The 20,729-nt window shown below is 38.9% G+C and overlaps 1 protein-coding gene across 2 annotated transcripts in view; it reads left to right on the top strand.

Annotated features, from left to right (window-relative positions):
* The window catches only part of DENND1B (DENN domain containing 1B), a 145,728-nt gene that overhangs the window by 41,378 nt on the left and 83,621 nt on the right, over positions 1 to 20,729 (top strand). For both annotated transcript variants that reach the window (XM_066192282.1, XM_066192280.1), the window contains exon 4: positions 13,772 to 13,821. In XM_066192282.1, the coding sequence (XP_066048379.1) occupies positions 13,772 to 13,821 (50 nt within the window). The remainder of the gene's footprint in view (positions 1 to 13,771; positions 13,822 to 20,729) is intronic.

Here is a 20,729-nt window from a genome sequence, read left to right as displayed (position 1 = left end):
CTCAGCCATGTAGGGAATCTGGTGTTTCAGGTAAATTGCTTGTGTTCCTGGAAAACTGGATATTTTAATCCTTCTCTTTGCAAGGGAAATTTTCCTATTAGGACTACTGGATTTATACAGAATATATAGCAAACCCCCGAGCCAAGTCATGAAGTGAAATCAGCAGAAGCCTTCTCTGCACGTGTGTATGTGCATTGAACTGGGTAGGTTTGGATTGGAGACCTGAGTATCCACCAGATTTAATTTCTTTAAAAACCAAAAATTCACTAAAACTATCAGGGCTAATTTCCATGAAAGTCTGTGGGGAGAATGTTAAAAAAAAAAGATAGAAGGAAAAGAAGACTATTCTCTGTCCCGTTTTTCAGTCATTTCTATTTTAAATGTAAAACGTGTGAGTTAGTTTTTGGATGTATCCCAAAGAATCATCTTTCCTAAAATTGAAGGGCTGTCTGTTTGCACAGTGATGTGATAACAGTGGGCAAAATATTTTCCTCTCTTCCTGAATTTTTCTACAGTTTATCATGTCACCTTTTTGTTGCTTTCATAATGCAAAGAAAACTTGTCTAAGCCATTCTGACATTTTCCTCTTTCTCGTGTTTGTCCTCCAAGTATGTCTGAACTTCCCAGTGCTTATTCATCTCTAATCTGTTTTTCTTCTGCCCTGCCATTTTCTTTGATGCTGGTCAACATTCTTTTGGTGTACTTTTTTCTTAAATATTGACTTTCCAAATTCATGTTTTGCAAAACGTCCCATCTGTTGTGGATGGGTTGTAGAAACTACAGTTGATCAGGAGGAAGACAAGAGCAGGGATTTGTCGTAATCACTCGCAGTCTGTCAAGTAAAGGAGATACTAAGGCATGGTTTTGGTACCACAAAAGAATCTGCAAGATTCATTGTTGATTTCCTTATCTGGCAAGGCTGAAGGGAAACCACTTATTTTTTCTCTGATAATTCCTCAGATGCCAGAATAAGAAGAAAAAGAGAACAAACATAGAATGGGGAAGGAAAAAAAGTGATGCTTCAAGGCAGGAAATGAAAAATACTTCTGTTTGCCAGGAGTGTTTTAGAAAGTGTTTGTTGTTTTGTTGGTTTTGCTGTTGTTTGTTTGGTTTTTTGTTTTATTTTATATTTTGAGGTGGGAGTAATTCCATTTTTAGTAACTCTCAAAACTATCAATGAAAAACTGAGCTCATGCTGGTTAGAAATCAAAGTACAAAGAGCCATACTATCATTTCAAAGAAAGTATTTATTCGGAAGTGCCTCAAGACCTAGAAGAGCTAATCTGTTTGAGACGTCATAGAGTTACAAGTTTCTGTTGTACTGGCATTAATGCTATAAAAATAGGTTTGGCAATGTTGAAAAAGTTGTGAATAATCTCAGCAGTGTAGAAAAAATGTGAAGATTTCTGATTAGAGCATATATAGGTCTTCTGTGATTATCCTCACATGCTCACATTTGGATGAAGAATGAGCTGTAGCCATTAAATGGGCTATTTATTTTCTTTAAAGTGTATTTTGAATGTCCACCCCTAGAGGCAATGTCTTGTAGTATGTTCAAATACCCCTTTTATGCAGAAAATCTCGTGATATAAGATATGCATGTTTTTAGTCTTGAAATTGCTATTTTGTTTGTTCAGACTGATTAAACTAGAGTTTAATTTCAGCCTCACAAGCCCATTTTTAAATGGAAGTCTGTAGAAAAAATATGAATGCTATGATATCCGGAAAATAAATTCCACTCGTTTTTTAGAAGGAAGTATTTTTAAGGGCTTTAGAAAAGCAATTCAAATGAAAACAACGCCTTGGCTTCCAAACTGAAGTATTTGATGTCTGTTGAAGAAGAAAATACAGATTTCTGCAGAAGAAATGCGATCTGCTGGTGCTGACTTGTCTCCTTGTGGCAGTGCAGTCAGTAGCAAAGCCCTGTTGATGTCACAGATGTCTCCACTATGGCTCTGTTTGTGTCTGTTCAGCAAATAAAAACACTGACACTCCCACCAACTTCACTGGGTTGAAACATTCCTGATAGGAGTGGTGTTAGCACAAGGAAGGAGGAGAGAACGGTGCTGATAGCAGCAGGTAGTGCCTGTGCAAGAGGCAGTGCTGCTTGCTGTGTTATCTTAACCTTTGAGGCATGTGAAGTTCAGCATTTCTTATTAATTTAGTAATTACAGGTATGTAGGGTATTATTTTTAGCTGTGTAAGAATTCAGTAGCTTTTTAATCTGATGGCCTATTGGCCCAAAGTGATTTCTACCTGTAGTATGTGGTGTCCATTGAATAGATCTCATTCTCTGCCCTTCTAATCATGTAGTATTTTTTAGCTTCAGCCTGCAACTTCTCTGCTGGTGAAAAACATCTCACCAAGAAGATGACACAAATAGCTAATATCAGGAGATGGTCTTACCAGAAGCCACTTTAGTAATAAATATGACAAGAGGTTATTAACTGAATATGTGGGTTAAGAAGGAATTCAGACTCTGCATCAGACTGTTGGTTATATTGCAGATTTCATCCTGTCTCCTCTTGAGTTCTAAGACAAGCAGCCTAAATCTGCTTTCCCACATCAGGCTTTTCCCAAACCCTGCAGATGAATAATGAGTGAGGGATATGGCATCCCATGTGAGGAATCTGCTGTTTTCTCTCACATTAGGGTAGCGCTCTTTATGTTACTATCTCATACTTTACGTAACATCTGGGCTTTGGTTTTACTGTATCACATTATGCAGAAGTCACCTTTGAATTGTGAGCTTTGTATCCTGTAGTGACCCAAACTAAAGTCTGATACCATACATGTAAATCTACCTGGTCCATGTGAAAATATTTGTATATATAAAGATATATAGGTGCATATGCCTGTGAATGGATAAATCCTCAGAATGTGTTGGTCCTTCCACAGCAAAGCACCAATCAGACTTGAATTTCAGGGTATATTTCAACTACTGAAAGTTAAGCCTGGCTTAAATGAACATCTGATTGGAGAAAAAAGGCTCAGTTTCTTTCAGGATGGAATATTTAATTGCATGGGTCGTGGCAGCAAATAAACAAGGTCACCATGAAAAAGATTATATTTTTTTTTAAAGATTTCAATAATAGCTCAAGTTGGGGTTGGTTGGTTTGTTTGGGTTTTTTTAATATTCTCAGGAAGCAAGCTAAAATCTGTTCTCTGGGTCAAACTAATGTGTGGAAGCCAGCAGTGAGATTCTGTGTTTCTCTGTGCTCTCTTAAGAGAGCAGCAGGAACCTTGGAGGGATGAGGCTGTTTACACTCCCTCCAAGGCTGCAGGCGTGCTGTTAGGGGATGCATCTCACCAGCTTTCTGCATGAGATGGCTTTGTTCTTGTATTCTGATGAGGCATTAAATGCATGTTTCGAATGTTTATGCTAACTAGATAGGTGCTTGCTTTGTGGGATTGTTTTTATCAGGAAATCTTAAAAAGGGGTTGGGGATTTTGTTGTTTGTGTATTAATAAGTATGATTAATATTTAGGTGCATTGGTATGAGAAAGGGGGAAGCAATGTAATGAGATTAGTAATTTTCAGTAGTGTTTTTGTCTAAAAATGTTGCACATTATATTTAGTGAAGGGATATTTTGGAACTTGAATCTTTGTGGAAGGCAATTAGCCCTGCTGAGATGATGGCAACATGGCAATTTTGTACATTGCAAGGCAACTTTATCTGGTTGAGATGAAGTGATTTTCTGACACTTTGTGTTTGGAAGACGTACTGTTCTTATTGAAAAATACTCTGTGTAAGGAAGCAATGCTTTTTGTCTATGCAAATCCCAGCTGATGGATGATCAGCAGGAAAACATTCAGAGGTGTATTTATAGTTGCTAACTGCACTGTGTGAACAGAAAAGATCTGTTCAGTCTTGATAAATATTCTGTGGAACAACGGCCTGTGTGGACATGCTGGGAACACGCAGAATCACTGAGTCCCTTACATAATTCAAGATGTGAATATTCCAAGATGCTTTCTCAACCTTTTCTTTTAATTCATCCCAAAAGAGACAGAGTAAATCTTTGAGACTTTTATTTTTTTAATTTTTAAAATTATAAAAGGCCAACACCGAACACTTGGTGTTTCCTTGAAATTTTGAGGACAGGTGGCAACATGAAATATGCTTGTTCTCAGAATTGTGGGAGTTTTGTTTTATAGAGCTTTAGAGTTAAAATTTTTGAACTTGATCAGCATATGGTACTGGCTAACCTCATCTCTACCAGCTCTTTTGTTATCTTGTTACCGTTACAGGTCTTAATGACAGTTGTAAGCCATAGTTCTGGATGCAGGGGTTAGTCCACCCTGGGGAGGAGAGAGAGGACCAGCAGTGTGGATTATGGAAATATGAATTGATCTAAAAAGCAGCTCTCTTGTAACAGAATGGGACTCAAAGAAAGACTGGGGAGAAGCTGGTGAAAAGACGATGGAATATGATGTGAAAATGATCATTTGAATGCTTTTCTTTTCATTCCCAGCTGCTGTGTTCTGGTGAAAAGGCACACATTTGTATATCTTAAGGCTGGGTGAAAAAGGGCCAGATGAATGGAATTACTTGTTAGATATGTTTTCATTTTGAGTCAGATAAATTATGTGCATTTTAATAGACTGTCTGCATACGTTAGCCATTTTTTAAAATCATACAGCTGTGATATTGGGGGACTACATTTTGTAGAAGTAGTTTTTTCTCTGTTTGCTCAAATAAATACAGAATTAATATTTGACTGTCCTTCAGATATTCTGTATCAGCCTATTGAAAATAACTGTTACTGATTTGGCTTGTTTCAAAGCCAAATCAGATTCTGGCCTACGGTGATGTGCCAAACCAAAGAAGAAGAAATCAGCTGATGGCTGAAGTAGCGATGACAATCATTTGGAACACCTTCCAGAAAGACTGCCAAATTGTCATGTATGATGTCGCTGTTGATTGACCTCAGCTGCCCTCAGAATATTCCCTAATGTTCAATGTCCCCTAATTCCTTATTCTGGGATACCTTGTACTTTCTCATCTGCTTCCTTAATATCCTCCTTCCATTTCAGTCTTCAGTTTGTTGCCTCTGTTTTACTTTCAGCATTGTTTTTGTGTCTCAGGCTTATTCTGCTGCGCTTTTAGGAATATCCTATCCTTTCTATATTAAGTACTGGAGGTAACATTCCTGAACCTTGTGTTTGGTTCTTGGCTCTTCTTCTGCCTTTCTTCATGATAGTTTTCTGCAGAACTGGGAGAGCATTTGAGGTACTGTTACTGCTACAGGTATTTGAAGTGTCACTTCAAGTAATTTGTTGATATTTTGTTAAATAAAATGCTCTTTTACATATTGTCTATGTTAGGAAATGGTTTGGGGTCAAAGTGCATAATCCACATGTGATGAGATCGAGGAACCAGGCAAAGAACAAGACTTGATGGGACTAAAATCAGAAACAGCAAGAACAATGCAAGGGTGATTAGCGGGCTGCACCTGGAGGGATCCTGGTTACTTGGTTTGGGATCTTGGCCCAGGAATAAGGGAAGGTGAAGAAGTTCCAGGCACATGCTCAGGAAGGGAAATATGTTAATCCATCAGAATATAACTATTTCTGGTGCTCATTACTTGTGTAAAAGTTTTCAAGGCATTTGGCATCTACCTGGCTGGTAGACTCTACTTGCTTCTCCTCTAAGCAGAGATGTTGAGTTTCTGGCTTTTGTGTGTCTGTTTCTGTGTGCAGTCATTAATAAATGTACACTTGGTAGTGAAAGATTCACATATGAGAAATCCTCTCTCTCTGAGGGTACTGTGCACGCTTATGTCTGCCCTTTATCCTTCACGAGGCACTAATGGCAATGATTAGAGAAAATTTACTGGGCCAGTGAGCACTCAGTGCAGCCATTCTTGAATTTTAAACTAAACTTTGGAAGAGGGAAGACTTCTTTCAGTCGATGGAGAAATCCTACTGTAGGAACAGGATTTCTGCTAATTTTTCAGTAAGTGTTGTGAGTGCTAGATTTAGATTAATGAGTGTCTTCCCTGAGCATGGGCAATTTCGTTCTTGTGATCAAAGTGAAGGAGATGAAAATCTTGGCTGTAGCTGCTTGTCCTGCCTGGCTTGCTGGTGAAAGCTGCCTCCCTCTTGTCTTAGCTGTTCAGAGTTGGCTTATGGTGTATCAGAGGTCAAAGCTAAGCTGACTGAGTGGTGGGGTGGCTGACTGATGCTCACATGCAGCTACACCAACCTGCAATTGTTGCAGAATAATTGCTGGCAATAGGGCTGCCAGAGGCTTTAAGCAGGGAGCCAGAAGGTCTGGACAGGCTCAGCCATGGGTAAAGTGAATGTACATTACATATCTTCTTGGGAAAAAGACACCCAGTTGTACGTCCACTGCACTTTGTTTTATGGGATAATCATTTGTGTGCATTGGGTAATGCTAGGGGCAAGTTAGCACTTTAAATTTATGCTTGTTTGCTTCTTCCCTTTCCCTCTTTGGTCTTTCATCTGGAGTGGTTTCATCTTCCTTCCGTTTTTTAACACACTTGATAATATCTCAGTTTAGTACTGAAAAACTGTTACTGCAAGCACTTCTTACTGAGCTGCATTCTGATGAAGCTTAGAATGTAACCTCTGCTGAGTGTAAAACAAGAAATAAGTGTTTCCCTTATAAAAATATCACAAAAAGTTTTATTTAAGGAATCCCCGCAGGTTCCTTAGATGCTCATTTCCTTTCTCAGTTCCTTTTCTTTTGGCTGTAGATTCTTGTAGCCCAAGAAACTCAGCCCCCATGTCATCGGTTTCAGTACTCTGTACAAGGTGGTGTAGCTCCCTGACTTCCCCTGCTGCTGACCCAGCCATGGGAGCCAGTTTTGTCCCACAGGGGACACGTTTAGGCATGGATGAGCCCAGACAAGGCTTTGGCTTTTGGACTGCCTCCCCTTGTTTATCTGCATAAATCACTCTGCTACAGATGCTTTCTCTCAGCGTGGCACTCAGGTTGTTCCTTAATTTGTGTGATGCTCAATTTTCTGACTGCTTCTGAGTTTATGAATTGCCACTGCAGTCAGGATTTCTTCATGGCCAATGCTGTGCAGTCATTTTCTGAAATAACCAGTGGGAAGTTGTGGTTCTGGAAGAGCATCACCTGCTGTTACAGGAGTTTCACTGCCCAGCCTGAGCAGAAGCAGTATGCAGAGCTGGTGCTGACCTCTCTATGTACACCAGCACTGGGTATTTACTGGGCAGCCCAGTTGTTCCCTAAAAGCTTTGTAGACAAGGAATGGTCTCCTACTATTTACAGACACTCTCTGTTTCTGGACTTAAGTAACTAAATCAGTACTTAGTGAGGGAAAAAATCTTTGGAATATATTTGGAACAAAATATGCTTGGAATTAAAATCAATTTGAAATGTATCAAGACACATCCAGAGCAGTTTGTTATGCTTGCAATGTTATGATTATTTCAGCATATTTCATTTTCATGTAAATGCAGATATTCATTATCTGTAGTGTTCTTCTGTAGTTCATTTTCCTTTTATAAATAGCTTTTCTTGGTGGTTGAGAAGGAAATCTTACAAATAGGAGCCTTTTGACCATAGTGTCAACTACACTCTGCTCATGGCATTCTTTGATACTGTTTTGCAGACATTTCTAAGATTGCAATCTTCACTTCAAAGCAATATGCTGAATAGGTAGAGTTTGGTTTATTGCAAATAGGCTCAGTTCTGTCCTTTGCTATTAGAATCTTCAAAGGTGGAATGAAAAAAACCCCAGATAATTAACAGGTAAAAACAAATAATTATGAACTAGTTTTTCAAATTGCAATTTCTTTTACAGTAATTATTTTTTTCACCAGTGGAGAAACAGCATCTGAACAGGATGTGCAGGAGGTTCTCAGCACTGCTGCCAGAGTTGCATCTTAACTGCTGTTGGAAGCAGAGGTAGTTCTGAAGAGGTCTTGAGTGAAGCAAATATTGCTGCCCTCTTAGCTGTGCAGGATGACTTGGGAATTTTAACCTGACCTTCAGAGACTTACATATTTTGATTTAGAAAATGATGTCTCCTGTAATTCTAGTTAAGAGAGCTTCTCTGTTGAGTTCCCAGATAGTGTTAGAGACATGGAAAGTATTTATTAATAAAAAGCCACTTTTCCCCTACTGCATGGTGATAGAAAGTTGTGTGCCATACACTGGTGCCCCTTTTTTCCTGTTTTTTTTGGCTACAAAGTGTAATTAATTTTCTTAAACATAGTCAATACTCTGCCACCTTAAAAGTTAAATGTTGCTCACATAGTAATCTCAAGAGGGGAGATGGAAGGGCATATTTCCTGTTTTTCTCAACTCTCTGATATTGCCTAGGGAATGATGCTCTCCCTGACATGAGTCAGGGAACTGAGGGAAAACTATTTTTTGCTGCATGGAATGCTAATATTACATGCATGCTGGAGATGTGTGGTGAAGTAATATTCATCTTGTTTTTGTTTGCCTTGCCAGTAGTAGAGGTGGATGGTAACATTTCAATCTGAACTTATTCTAAGGGGAGCTTTCTTTGGGAAGAAGAGCATTGTCAGTTTTTGTTTTTATTATGAGTTCCAGGAAATTCGAAGGATTTTTTTCTTTAAGCAGGAAAATTAACCTGTGCTTATGTTGGTTTTATTCTGCTATTTGTAACTGAGCTTGTTACTTTAATTGATTCCCTGTATGCTATGCTGGACACAACTGTCTGAAATAGGCCTTTTTTTTTTTGTCTGGTTATATGATGAGATTCAGGAGCAATTAGGCAATTAGAGAATTTATAATTTAGTAAAATCTCTAAATTTTAAAACTTGCTCTGTGGTTATTTAGAAAGTCTTACTCCTCAGTTTTGTAGGACGGACTAATCATGCAGGATTAGTTTTCCTTCTTGTGAAGTGCCTTTGAAAGCTGCTGTGAAAGCAGTAAAAAGTGTGCTGCCTGGGACCCCAGCCTTAGTCTACAGGGCAAGGGCATCCTGTAGCATATCTCCAGTTGGGGTGCACCACACCCTGGTCCTTCACTGTTCTGGTCCTTAAAGGTCTTTTTCATTTCATTTTGTGTGTATTTAACGTGGTGTTGGTTCTAACTGATGCTGCAACAATCACCTCCAAGTTCAGTCACAGGTACTGCTGACCTTTGGGCCTCCACTGCCACCTCTACCAGAGTTACTTGATGTGATTTTGCTTCTCTAAGATCTCAAGCTCATGGCATTACCTTGTTGTCTAAAGTCTTCCTGTCCTGCTGCCTCATCTGTCTGTGCCCTTACCTGTGCCCTTGTTGCTGTGCGGAGCACAAAGTCACCAGACTAAGCTACTAAAAATCTTCAGCTGCCTGTCTGGCATCTTCCTGAGGCACGTAACTGAATGGTGGCCAGGTGGAGGAGACAGGAAGCAGGAACAAGAGAATGTAAATCTAACTGAAATTCTGTAAGTTATCTCATCCTCCTTTGCAGGTATTCAGCTCCTCATTCATTTTGGACAATGAATATTTCTGTGAATAAGCTTTTTAAAGATGCAAATGTATTTTAGAGAGCAATTATTCTAAGAGGCTCTGTGCCTAAGCATTATGAGCACCCTGATTCCTCTGAATGTCAGTCGTTAGGCTGTAGGGCCTTGCCAGTTGTGGTTTACGTGTTAGCCAACTAAATGAGGATCAAAAATTGTTCTCAGCAGTGGAGTGGAATTTGTTCTGTGGGTAAAAACAATTTGCAGTTGTAAATGTACACATAGCTCAGTTTAGTGGAATTTTAATCTCACTTGAATCCATTAGTGACAACTTCTGCTACGTGGTCAAGAATCTCCTTCCTCTTTGCATGTTTGTCAGGGATGTATGAAGTGTTATGTGGCAGCTCTATTGGGATAGAAAACTCTGTCAAAAAATGCAGCACTGTCTGCAAGTTAGCCTGAAAACTGTTAGCTGAAAAGAGCAGGTCTATTTTTAGGGAGCTGTGATTCCACAAATTTTCTTTTCTATCTTCTGTGAATGAAGTGTTGCAGCAGGTGGAGCTTAGAGGGCACATCCAGGGCTCTGTGTTTTGCCAGCCGCATGGCCCTGGGACTCCCATGTCACACAGTTGTGTTACACCCATCCTGTGGTGTATCACTGCAGATGAAATGGTGCCACGTGCGCAGGACTTTTCTGGGACTGCCCCGTGGAGATGACTAGCAAGCCAATTAGTAATTACTATTAGCTATTAATTTTTATGTAAAGCAGTTTCAGGGAAGTCTTCATAATTTTTCTTTAGATCTAGAGAAAAATCTGAAATATCGGAAGGTGGAACTGCCAGAAGTTAACTACTGGCCATGTTTCTTTCCATGGTATAAAGTTATCAGGACCTGTTTTTCCCACAAAGTTGGCATGTATGAATTCAGAAGCATTTTCTGCCATCGTTTACATTGCTTTATAAAGTGCTGATACACAGAATTAGCTGAGTGGGTACCAAAACAAGCAAGGAATGCTAAACAATTCTTACCTTTCAGGCTTCTGTAATATCCTCCCATTGTTGAGCCAGTGAGCATGAGCAGGCCAGGCTAGAGTTGGACAAGTGCAGCTGATGAGAGAGAATTAATAAACCATTGCACCATGAGCTTGTGAGAATGCAGGGTTCTGCTGCTGTGCTGTAGGTGTAAGGGAAACGTTTTTGTAAATACCACTTCTGTCTTTGTTTAAGCTTTTTTTCAAGGGAAGCAGCATGTCACGGTTCACATGTTATTAATTTTATGATTTTCTTCTTTCTCTTTGAGTTTACATGAGGAATGAGATAATTATCCTTTAACTTAGCAATTAAACACAATTTTGTATGCACCTGTGGGTGTTTAGCCAGTGTTTAAAAGCAAATAGATAATCCTTTACTTGTGTGGCCTTTAATTTTTTTCTTTTATGTCATTATCATCTTTTCCCTGTGTACACCTTGTTTGTGACACAAGGACCATTTCTGAAAGCACTAATACTGTGAGTGCCAGAGGAGGAAATAATCATGGGACGTGTGAATCAGACTATTTTACCTTCTGAAGATCTGTACAACCTTTTTTCTTCAGAAATAAATACATAAAATTTTATCAAGTAGTGAATATAAAAGACAACAAATAACGTTTTTCTTTTTCTGAGAGTGTGTATGTTGACTCAGGAGGAAGTCCTGCCTGGTTAGGGAAACTTGAAAATGATGACCCGTTAGGAGACAGAGCTCCAGTTTTATCCAACAGAGATCGCTGCAAGTGCCAGCTGTAGTTGTGCACAAATATGTACACAAATGTGAATGTCTGTATAATATCATTTGCATTTAAAATCCATCTAGGAGCATCTTGGGGGCATCTTGTTTTCTTCCATTTTAAAAATCTGAATAGCACCTGTAATTAAGGGAGAAAACGGAGCCCTGGAAGGTAGGTAGGACTTCCATCTATTGATCTGTGTAAACCCGGCTTACACTGTCAGGGGAGAAGCAGTCAACTGCTGAGCTGCTTTGTCACTGACATAAGCTGAGAGAGGATTTTTTTTTTTTTTTGTGTGTGTGTGTGTGTGTGTCTATACTGTTTATACACCAGTCTATAGACCTGCTGGCTGGTTGAATTTTAAAGAGTGCGGAGGTTTAAAGACTTGTCCCCCGAGGGATGCTCCTGCCAGTTGGGAAGCGAGCGGAGGCTGCTCCGCAGAAGTTGCGCCCACGTGTCTGGCTGGGGAGGGCCGGGCGGCGCTGGGGGAGCCCTGGCCTGTCGCTCGGCCCGGGCAGCGCTGCAAAACACACCCGTAATTTTCAGGTTGTTTAGTCAAAATATTGAGCTAATACCTTCGGTTTTTTTTGTTTTTGTTTTCTTTTCCTCGCGTGATAATTTATTCTGAGAGAATACAATGGGGAACATAAATGAATACATTTCCATACCCAATTCTGAGTCAGTGCTAAGCTCACCAGGCAGCAATTAAAATCCTTGTTAGTGAGGAGAAAAACCACTTCCTATAGTGTGAGAATAGGTGCAGATTTAGAAAAAGAATAAGATTCTGTTTCCTTGGAACAGAAAAAACAAGCTTTATGAGCCTGAAGTGAACAACTATTTGGAGACGTTTATGACATTTCTGAGTTACAAGTTTTCATTACCCTGTTCTGTTTGCTCTCTTTTGTTAGAATTTATTATTGTTACTGCTAGCATTGTGTGTGCTTGTGTCTGACTGCAGAAATCCAATGCTTACCTGCCCTGTTTGTATTCTGCTTCTCACTCTTCTGCAGTGGGCACTCAGAGCAGGCAGGATGGTGCTTGAGCAGTTCCTTTTGAAGAGTGTTCTGTGTACTGGTGTTGTTCTTACTGGAGTTAATAACCTTTCCCAAAACACATCTGTGGCTTTCAAACACTGTTCTAACAAAGTAAAAGTTCTGAAGATTTATTGAAATCTCTTGTATGACTTGGAAATTCTAAAACCATTGATTTCCTGATTTTGTATCACATGAAGATTTACTGAGACACATCATATACCCTTAAAATGTTGGAGCTCACGTACGCATGTTGTAGTCATAGGTGTCTTTTCCCTGAACTGTTCTGTTCCTGTCTTGCTGATTAACTTGTGTGAACTCTTTATATTTTACACTATCCATTGAGCCTAGTGAATGTTTGAAGTAAATAGTCATTGTAGCGTGTAGGAATTTAAATACACAGTTTCCCCTAATGGGAGTTGACTGTCCAACACGCAGTAAACAAGGTGTTCAGCTTGCAGAGTGCTAGCACCTTAAATCAGCTTCTTAAACCCTCATGTGCAGCCCTGGAAATTTGTAATCGGTGTGCTCTTTTCTGAAAACAAACCGTGCAGGCCGGCTCGTGTTTACAGAATACAGGTCTGTTGGGCTGCTACAAAAAAGGAATTCTGCAGCTTTGACCAACTGCGTTGATGTCAACTGTCTCTTCTTGCTGAAGCATTTCACAGGGGGTTTCTTTTCCCACTTGGGAGCAAGGAAATAAAGCCTATTTTCTAGGATCTTGTAAAGTCGTTGTTTAATATTTGCTGCTAAATGATCTAGTAATTCACCTTTTTTTTTAAGAAAAATGTTGACTAGTTTGAGAGCATTTTTATATTTTAATTAACACATTTTATTTGCCACTAAACAGCTTCTTAAATAAAATTTTGCACGAAAGAGAGACATTGTCCTTTCATACTGTAGTATGAATGTAGATCTGGTGGATTTTGCCCCCCCCCCACTCCCCCCCTTTCCTTTATTGATAGCAAAGCTTGCTTGTGAAACCCAAAGGGTTAATCATATAAATTTCTGCTTTGGACCAGGAGACGATTTCCATCATTTTCAGCATTTGACTATGGAACATGTATAGAGTTGTTATACCTCTCTGTAATTCATTCTGCTGCCAACTTCATTCCCTTTTCTCTGCCTGCATTTTAATTGAAACAACATTTGTATTTTTGAGCCAGGATCTGTCAGAAGTCCCTGTGGCTAGTCTGTGGTACAAGTAGCAGCAGACGTGGCTTACCCATATGGTGTGGTGCTTCTTGTAAAATCCATATGGCCTTGTTGAAGGGAATCCCAGCGGGGATGTGAAGGGTGTTAATACCCTTCAGGCCAGGCCTTTCCCTCCTGGGGCTTCTATGGCATTGTCTTTGCAATCTGCCAAAGCACAAACCTAATTCCTTTTTAATAATCAATTATTTCAGTCTAGGAACGTGTGCTGTATTTTTTGTAATCATATATTTCTTGAACTTATTATTTGTTATGCGTATATTTGGCCATTTTTTTTAAAAGCAAACCTTTCAGAAGCCTTTTCAAAAAACCCCTAACGTAATTTCTTTTGCTTTATTTTCAGGAAGTGCTGAACAGCGTTCCAAAGTTCTGCTTTCCTTTTGACATTGAAAGGTATGTGCTAAAGTTATCATTTATTTTAAAATATTTCACAGAAAATTATTTTTAGCATAATTCCAAGCAAGGATTTAAAGAAAAGGCAAATGTAACGTACTCCCTAAACTTGCACCTGCAGATGAGAAAACGTGCCCTTTGTTCAAGTAAGTATGAAGTCACTAGTAGGAAACTATCACAGCAAAATGTAATCCTTACAGAATTTTAGCAATATCTCTGTCCAGGTAGAGCTGCATTCCGGCTCCCAGTTTTGTCCATTGTAATTGTGAACACCATCTGTGTTAGTATAAGGATATAACACGGTTTTCTTCAAGCAGCAAGCTTCATTAAAAACATTATGGTGCACCGGGATGTAAAAACTCACCGAGCAGTACAGAAAACACGTTGTTTGAGTTCAAAGAAATTAAGACTTTAATTACATGGAAGTAGCTGAATATGCAACTGATTTTTCTCAGAGAAGAATCAAGACTATTATTTATAATTAATTAGTCCTTACCTTTCTGGTATCATTTATAGTCTGGCTTCCATGTTATGCTGCCAGTAATTTAAGTTGTTCATATACAATGTTTTTATTAGTGAAAATATTTATTTGGGCTTGTCAAAATGGTTAATGGTAATTTCTTTAATAGATTGAACTCACTTGATTTGGAAAACTCGTATTGTCAGAATAGGTAAAGATTGAATTAAAAGCTTGATTTGCATAATTAATGAAAGATACATCCAGGTAATGTTCAGGCTGAGCCTATTTCAGAACAACATGGCCATCAGTTGTAGATGGTGAGTAGGAGATGAGAGGCATCTATCAGACGCAAGAAGCTGCTGTCAGTAGTGGAAAAGCTGGTGTTGTAGAGAGGAAAGAAGAGTCTTTGCAGCAAAACACACTGGCAAAATAAAGATCTTTATAAACACAAGTTCCCTGAAGTAAACAAGCCTTATTTAGTCTTTTATAGCTGAATTTAATTAAGTTGTTTGTGTTTTGAACTGGTTAAGCTCACTGTCCTTTAAGCTGTTTTAATGACTTAACTAATATGGTTGTCAGTGTTGGCTTTAGAGCATTAAAGTCTTTAATGTGCTTAAGATATGTACAGAATTCTTTTTACAGTTGGTAATGAAGATGAATAATGGAAATAAAATTTGAGGATAATGGAAAAAGGTGAGGTTCTGTTGCTGCCATCCAGTGGCAAGAAGATAATCAGTGGCAGTGAATAATTATTTTCAAATAAGTTGTCTTACCTTAACTATTTCTCTTGAACTAGTCAGAAGGCACTTAGCTGCTTGGATGAAAAGGATGAACTTAATAAACTGTGGGAATGCTTGAATTTATAGCATAGCTAAGTATGTATTTTAGCTGATTATCTGAAGGGGTATAAAAAACAAAGAAAAAAGGGACAAAAAGGAAAAAGTTCAAGGAAGTTTGTTGTTTGTTAACACTCCCTGTGCCCTCTCCCCAGAGATGCTTTTTGACTGTTGGCGTCATGCCTGACTGTAAAGCACTGTTCTCAAAGGTGCAAAATTTCTACAAATTTCGTAAAACTTGTCGTCTGGACAGGAGTGGAGGTTCCTGGGTGCTGGGATTGTGCTGGGAGCAATGAAGCTTCTCAGTCTGGCCTGCAGGCTGCTCAGCAGTGCCATGGTGTCTTTAGAGTGGGCACCGCACTCGCAGCTGCCTGCGGAGCTGGGGGCCGAGTTCTGGGGGATTTGAGGGAGAACCAAAGGCAACGCAGGATCAGGGGAATGGAACAGCTTGAGGAGGGGCAGATCTGTTGTGGAGCAAAGGACAGATATGCTGGAAGCTCATTCAGGAAGGTGGGGGCTGCTACTGTCGAGTCATTTGTGTGAACAGCTACTGGCTGCATGATGTGTTTGCCATTTTTCTACTCAGATCAAGTGTTTCCTATAGTGTGGACACACCTCACCAATTGTTTTAAACAAAACCAGTTGTCTTCTGCTTTCTCAGTTGAATTATTTTTATTTTGAAATTTGGAGTGATAAAAGGATTGAGAAAAACACTTCTGAAGTTCCTTTTTATAGGTCATTTTTCCACTTGACATTTCCATTTAAGATGCTACAATCATTTTAGTGTTTGTCTAGCCATATATGTGCTTTCCCTTGTCTGATGAATATATGTATGTATGTATATATAGTTTTCCTCTTGTATATGGGATCGTGATAGATGGTACATCTAATACTCCCAAGTACTTTACAGGCAGTTTCGATTACAATTTCTGTACCAAAACATTTGAACTGAAATAGAAAATACCTGTTTCATTCATTGAGCATATTGTACTGCAGACAGCATAGCTTCTCAACCTGTAATATATGTATATTTAAATACAAATATACATATGTATATTTATTTATATATATAAAATACTTCAAGTGTTGTGTGCCCCTAATAAGAGGTAGAAATTACTAGTCCAGAAGTAGTAACTTCCACTGATTCTGCTGACCAAGATAATTAAAAAATGTAACTCTATTCTATAGATTGCTTCTGGGTTTCTAATACACAGCAGAATGATAGATAATGGAGTGTTCACTCTGTTACCTAGCTAAATATAACTAAATAAAGTAGGAAATCTATGTTCTTCAATTTATGGAGAAAGTAAAGTTAAAGCACAGTTAAAGCACCAGTAGTGAGTTGGTTTTCACCTGTTTTCTTTCAAGTCACCTATGTTAATTACTTAAGGAATTGAATAAGGAAGGAGATGAGAATATGTATTTGATCTGCTTTTATCCACTATCCTGCAATGATCATAGAGATCCAGATTTAGTTTTCACTATTTGATGCTGCTTGCGTCGTCTCGCCAGGCATACTTCATGCAGATGTTATAAATAACTGTACACTACTCGCTCTAATTATCAAAAGTACATACTGTGAATGGTAATTTAAAATCTAGAGGTAACTCCCATTAAATTGAAACTGGAAGTCAATCCAAAAGAGGCACAATGGTGTAAAAAAAAATTCTTTGACCATGACTTAAACTTTGAGTCTTACATATATTTTTTATAGAAAACAAACACGTAATTTCGTTACTTCTAGTTATGCCTTATTTTATTTTAAAGGGATTTAAAAGTAAATTACATCATAGAGGTTCTTGAGCATTTGCTCTGAGTACCTAAGTCTCTTCTTGTGAATAAATTATTTTATATTTAATAATGACACAATTGTATAACATTCCAACAGTTTGCATGTGTATATTTACAAAGACCTTTTTCTTTGGTACTCAGTTTGTTTTTGTGTGGTCTAGGAGGATTTAACATTTGAGGATAGAGATTTTAATTTCCTTTTAATGTTTGATAAAGCAATATTAATGCTTCAGACAAAACCATTTTGTCCTCTCCTGTTGCTTGAATCCTCTGTGTAAATGCTGCATGGTTTGCTTCACTTTTCTTTCTCCAGTAGTCTTGTGTATTTTCCCTCTTAACCCAGAACCTGGTGTAACTTTGCAGGATCCATACCTCAATCTCCACACTGATCAGTTATGCAGCTGGCTGATGACTAGTGAGGATGCAACTTCTCTTGTTCCTTTTGGAGCCATTTCATGTTCAGTCTGAAGTTGTGCTACATCACTGCCTGACCCCTCATTTTTATCTGTGCTTTGAGTCTGCCATTTCTCTTCACCATAAGCACTTCCCTTACTTCTTTCATTCCTCAGTCTTTTCCCTTTCAGGATGCATTTCTCCTGCTGAATGTGAAGCACACAAGCCTCTTTTAGATACTCTTTTGGGAACTGCTTGTAGGATCAACATGGAGACAGTGATGTGTCCATGTTAATTCCCCCATGGTGCTCACCCAGTCACTGGGAAGTGTTGTATTTTGGAGGGTAATCAATGGTACTGCTGCTCTAGAGGACTTCTCCTTAGCAGAAGAATGTCACTCGAGTATGGGATTTACCATGCCAGTTATTTAACTCATAATCTTTTAGAGTGGATGAGTAATGATAGCAGGAATGACATCACTGTCACTCTCCTGTTCCTGGCTAATACTGTTTCCGTTGATACTTGTGGTAAACGTCTGCAGAAACACAGCTATGATCAAGCAAAGTGCAAAACAATGCCTCGAAATCACTGGATTTGCAGGTCTTGCGGAAGGTGGTTATAACATACCATACACAAAAATGTTACCTTCAGAGTAAATGGTTGAGAATGAAAAGTAAATAATCAATGGAGTATTTCAGGCTGCATGGGTGAAGATAAACAAACTGTAGCGTTTCCTGTACCCTTCAGGCACTGCAGTCAGTTTTCAAGGGGGGTTGCAAACTCAGAAACGAAGCAGCTTCTACACACAACTGAGTTCTTTGTATCTTGTGTCTCACTGCATTATGGCACGTGTTTGTGTGATACTGAATGTGTGTGTGGGAGACCAGTATAAGGACAGGCTGCAGTGTGCGCTGTGACTAGTGTAACCATTGATTTCAAACAGGGCTTGTTTGGTTTCTCTGTGTGTTTGCACAAGTGCACCTGTCTGAGAGGAAACCTGGGAATGCCAAGGGAGCTGCTGTGTGCTCCCATACACCCTTGGCCAGGTGCGATGATCAGGGTCTTGAGACTGAGCTTCTAAACAGGCTTCTGTTGCAACTTAAATACTCCCAGTGAGACTCTTTACTCAGTAGCTGCGGTTTCTTTTAATGCTTCTGTTGTTTTGAAAACATAACCCCATTATTAAGCTAACTCTGCTTTTTATTTGTGGGAATTTTCAGTACTTGGTGGTGGCATTGTCTATTTTTGTATCTTCTGCAGTTTTTTTCCTGTTCCCTTTTTTTTTTTTTTTTTTTTTTTTTTTTTTTTTTTTTTTTTTTTTTTCCCTGAATTATAGAGGGTTAGGTTCTTTGGAAGGCAGAGCTCAAATCAGATATCTTGGTTGGAGAGGAGCTCTCCACACAGGGAGACTGAACTGTGGACTTGTGGATCCTGGAGTGGGGCTGGAAGTGAGGAAAATAGTCCATGAAGCTTAGATTAGGGGATAGCCATTAGCTGAAGGAGAATGCCCAACCTAGTGTTACTGTCTCCCCAGTCTCTCCATCAGAGAAAACTTCTACCACTACCTTAACATCTGGTTTTCAAATTCCTGCTTGAAACAATTTCTATTCTGTTCTTTGATTTGGGGGAAATTAGAGAGGCTGACTGATGGGTTTGGTTTTCCCTGTCAGTTCAGGAGTTGTAATACATGTGAAACTTTCAGGTTTAAGTAGCAGCCACCAAGCTTCAGTCAGAACTGTGTTTATTAGTTGCACTGGTCAAGGACATGCACATGATATTTTATAAGTAACAATGACATTATGACTTCTTTTTAAAAGAAAACAGAAATCTCTATTCCCATGTATAAGGTCTTAAATTTTTTGAAACCCGTCAAAAATTTATAAAATTAGAAGAAAAAATAATTTCAAATATCTACTCTATCGTAAACAAAATAATTTGGAAGAAGAGCACTTTTTATGGAGAGCAAAGGATAAATTCAGTGATTAGATATGCTGTTTTTTGTTTGAAGGAGAGATTCAGTTCCTGCCTTAATTAACTCTCTCAAGGCTCCCCTAAAATGAGGCCTGAGTAATGGCTGTAGTGTAAACAAAAATCTTTAAAATTACATTTTACCTACTCCATGGGTACTAAAGAGCCTTTTCTGCATTGTGTAGGTACATAGAAAATTTTAAAACCTATTTTTATTTCTATAGTGAACTGTAATAACCTTGAAAGAGCCCATTGTAGTCTGCAGGGTTAATAAGTATTTACACACATTCTTCATTATTAGTGATTTATTATTGTTGAACTAACATTAAAAGTAAGCATGCAGGGCAAGAGTTGAAAGTAAGTCCAAAGCAAGGCAGAGGAATGAGTGAGGAGAATGTTAGCAGTGGTTAGGAACGATTTGTGCCTGCTCTCTCCCCTTACAAGTGAGCAGATCATGCTCTCTTCAAACAGCCGACCAGACCAGCATTCTACAGAAAGGTTTTGCAGCTGGGCTACTTTATCTTGTGCTCCACTAAAAAGTCTGGATAACGTTTTGTTGAGGGAAGTCTGGTATGTAATAATTTCATTTTATCTGTGCTGATTTTCATGCTAAGAAAAACTCGAGAGGCATCAATGCTGTGGTCCAGGTAGCAGGGCCAGGAGCTGCTGCCTGTTTCTGGTGGGGAGACTTGATTTCTGAACAACCTGAATATGCTGCAGTGAAACAGAGGCACAAACCCCAAGTCACTTGGCTAGCGTTTGTCTGCCTGATGGAACATGCTATATAAGTGTCAAAACTGTAGTGCTAGCACTTGTGGCATGCTTTATGTGTCTGGTTTATACACTCTGCTCGTCTATCGATTAAAATCCCCAATTATCATTTGTTTTTCATGGTTAGACTTACAAATAGTCAGTTTTAATTCTGCTGAAGAGGAGTAGAAAAACTGGCATCCTTGCTGCCCCCACATCGTAAGTGGACTTCTCAAATTAGAAACCCAGAACTAATTCAGTATTTTAAACTGAACAGAAAATGTGTTCCAGATGGATGGTTGGTCACTGGCTTCTGTTAGCTGTTCTTTTGAAGCAAATGGGACCAAATGCAAACTTGTGGGTTCTTGTGGAAATTCAGTTTTAGCCTTGGAGTGTTTCTCATATGAAAAATGTGGGACTTGCTGCTCGCATCTCTTTCTAAATTGTGTGGGAAGCAGTTTTCAAGCTGGGCCACTCTTACACTGCCAAAACATGGACTTGTCTCTTCTAAAGAAGCAAAGGGAAGGTTGTGATTTGGAGGTGGTGAGATAGCATCGGAAATGCTTCCCACTGAACTCATCACTTGGCTGGGCTATTTTTAATAGAAAATATCAGATTTTAAATCTCATTTTTATAGTGGCCCTGTGTACTGACATTTTTCCTGACATAACTGCATGTAGTATATTAAAACCATTTTAGGTTAATATGGT

Source organism: Chamaea fasciata, unplaced genomic scaffold, assembly GCF_029207755.1.
Source record: "Chamaea fasciata isolate MVZ Bird 193981 ecotype frontalis unplaced genomic scaffold, bChaFas1.0.hap1 SCAF_10, whole genome shotgun sequence".
In the NCBI taxonomy this organism is placed as follows: domain Eukaryota; kingdom Metazoa; phylum Chordata; class Aves; order Passeriformes; family Sylviidae; genus Chamaea; species Chamaea fasciata.
This window is presented reverse-complemented; position numbering and strand designations above follow the sequence as displayed.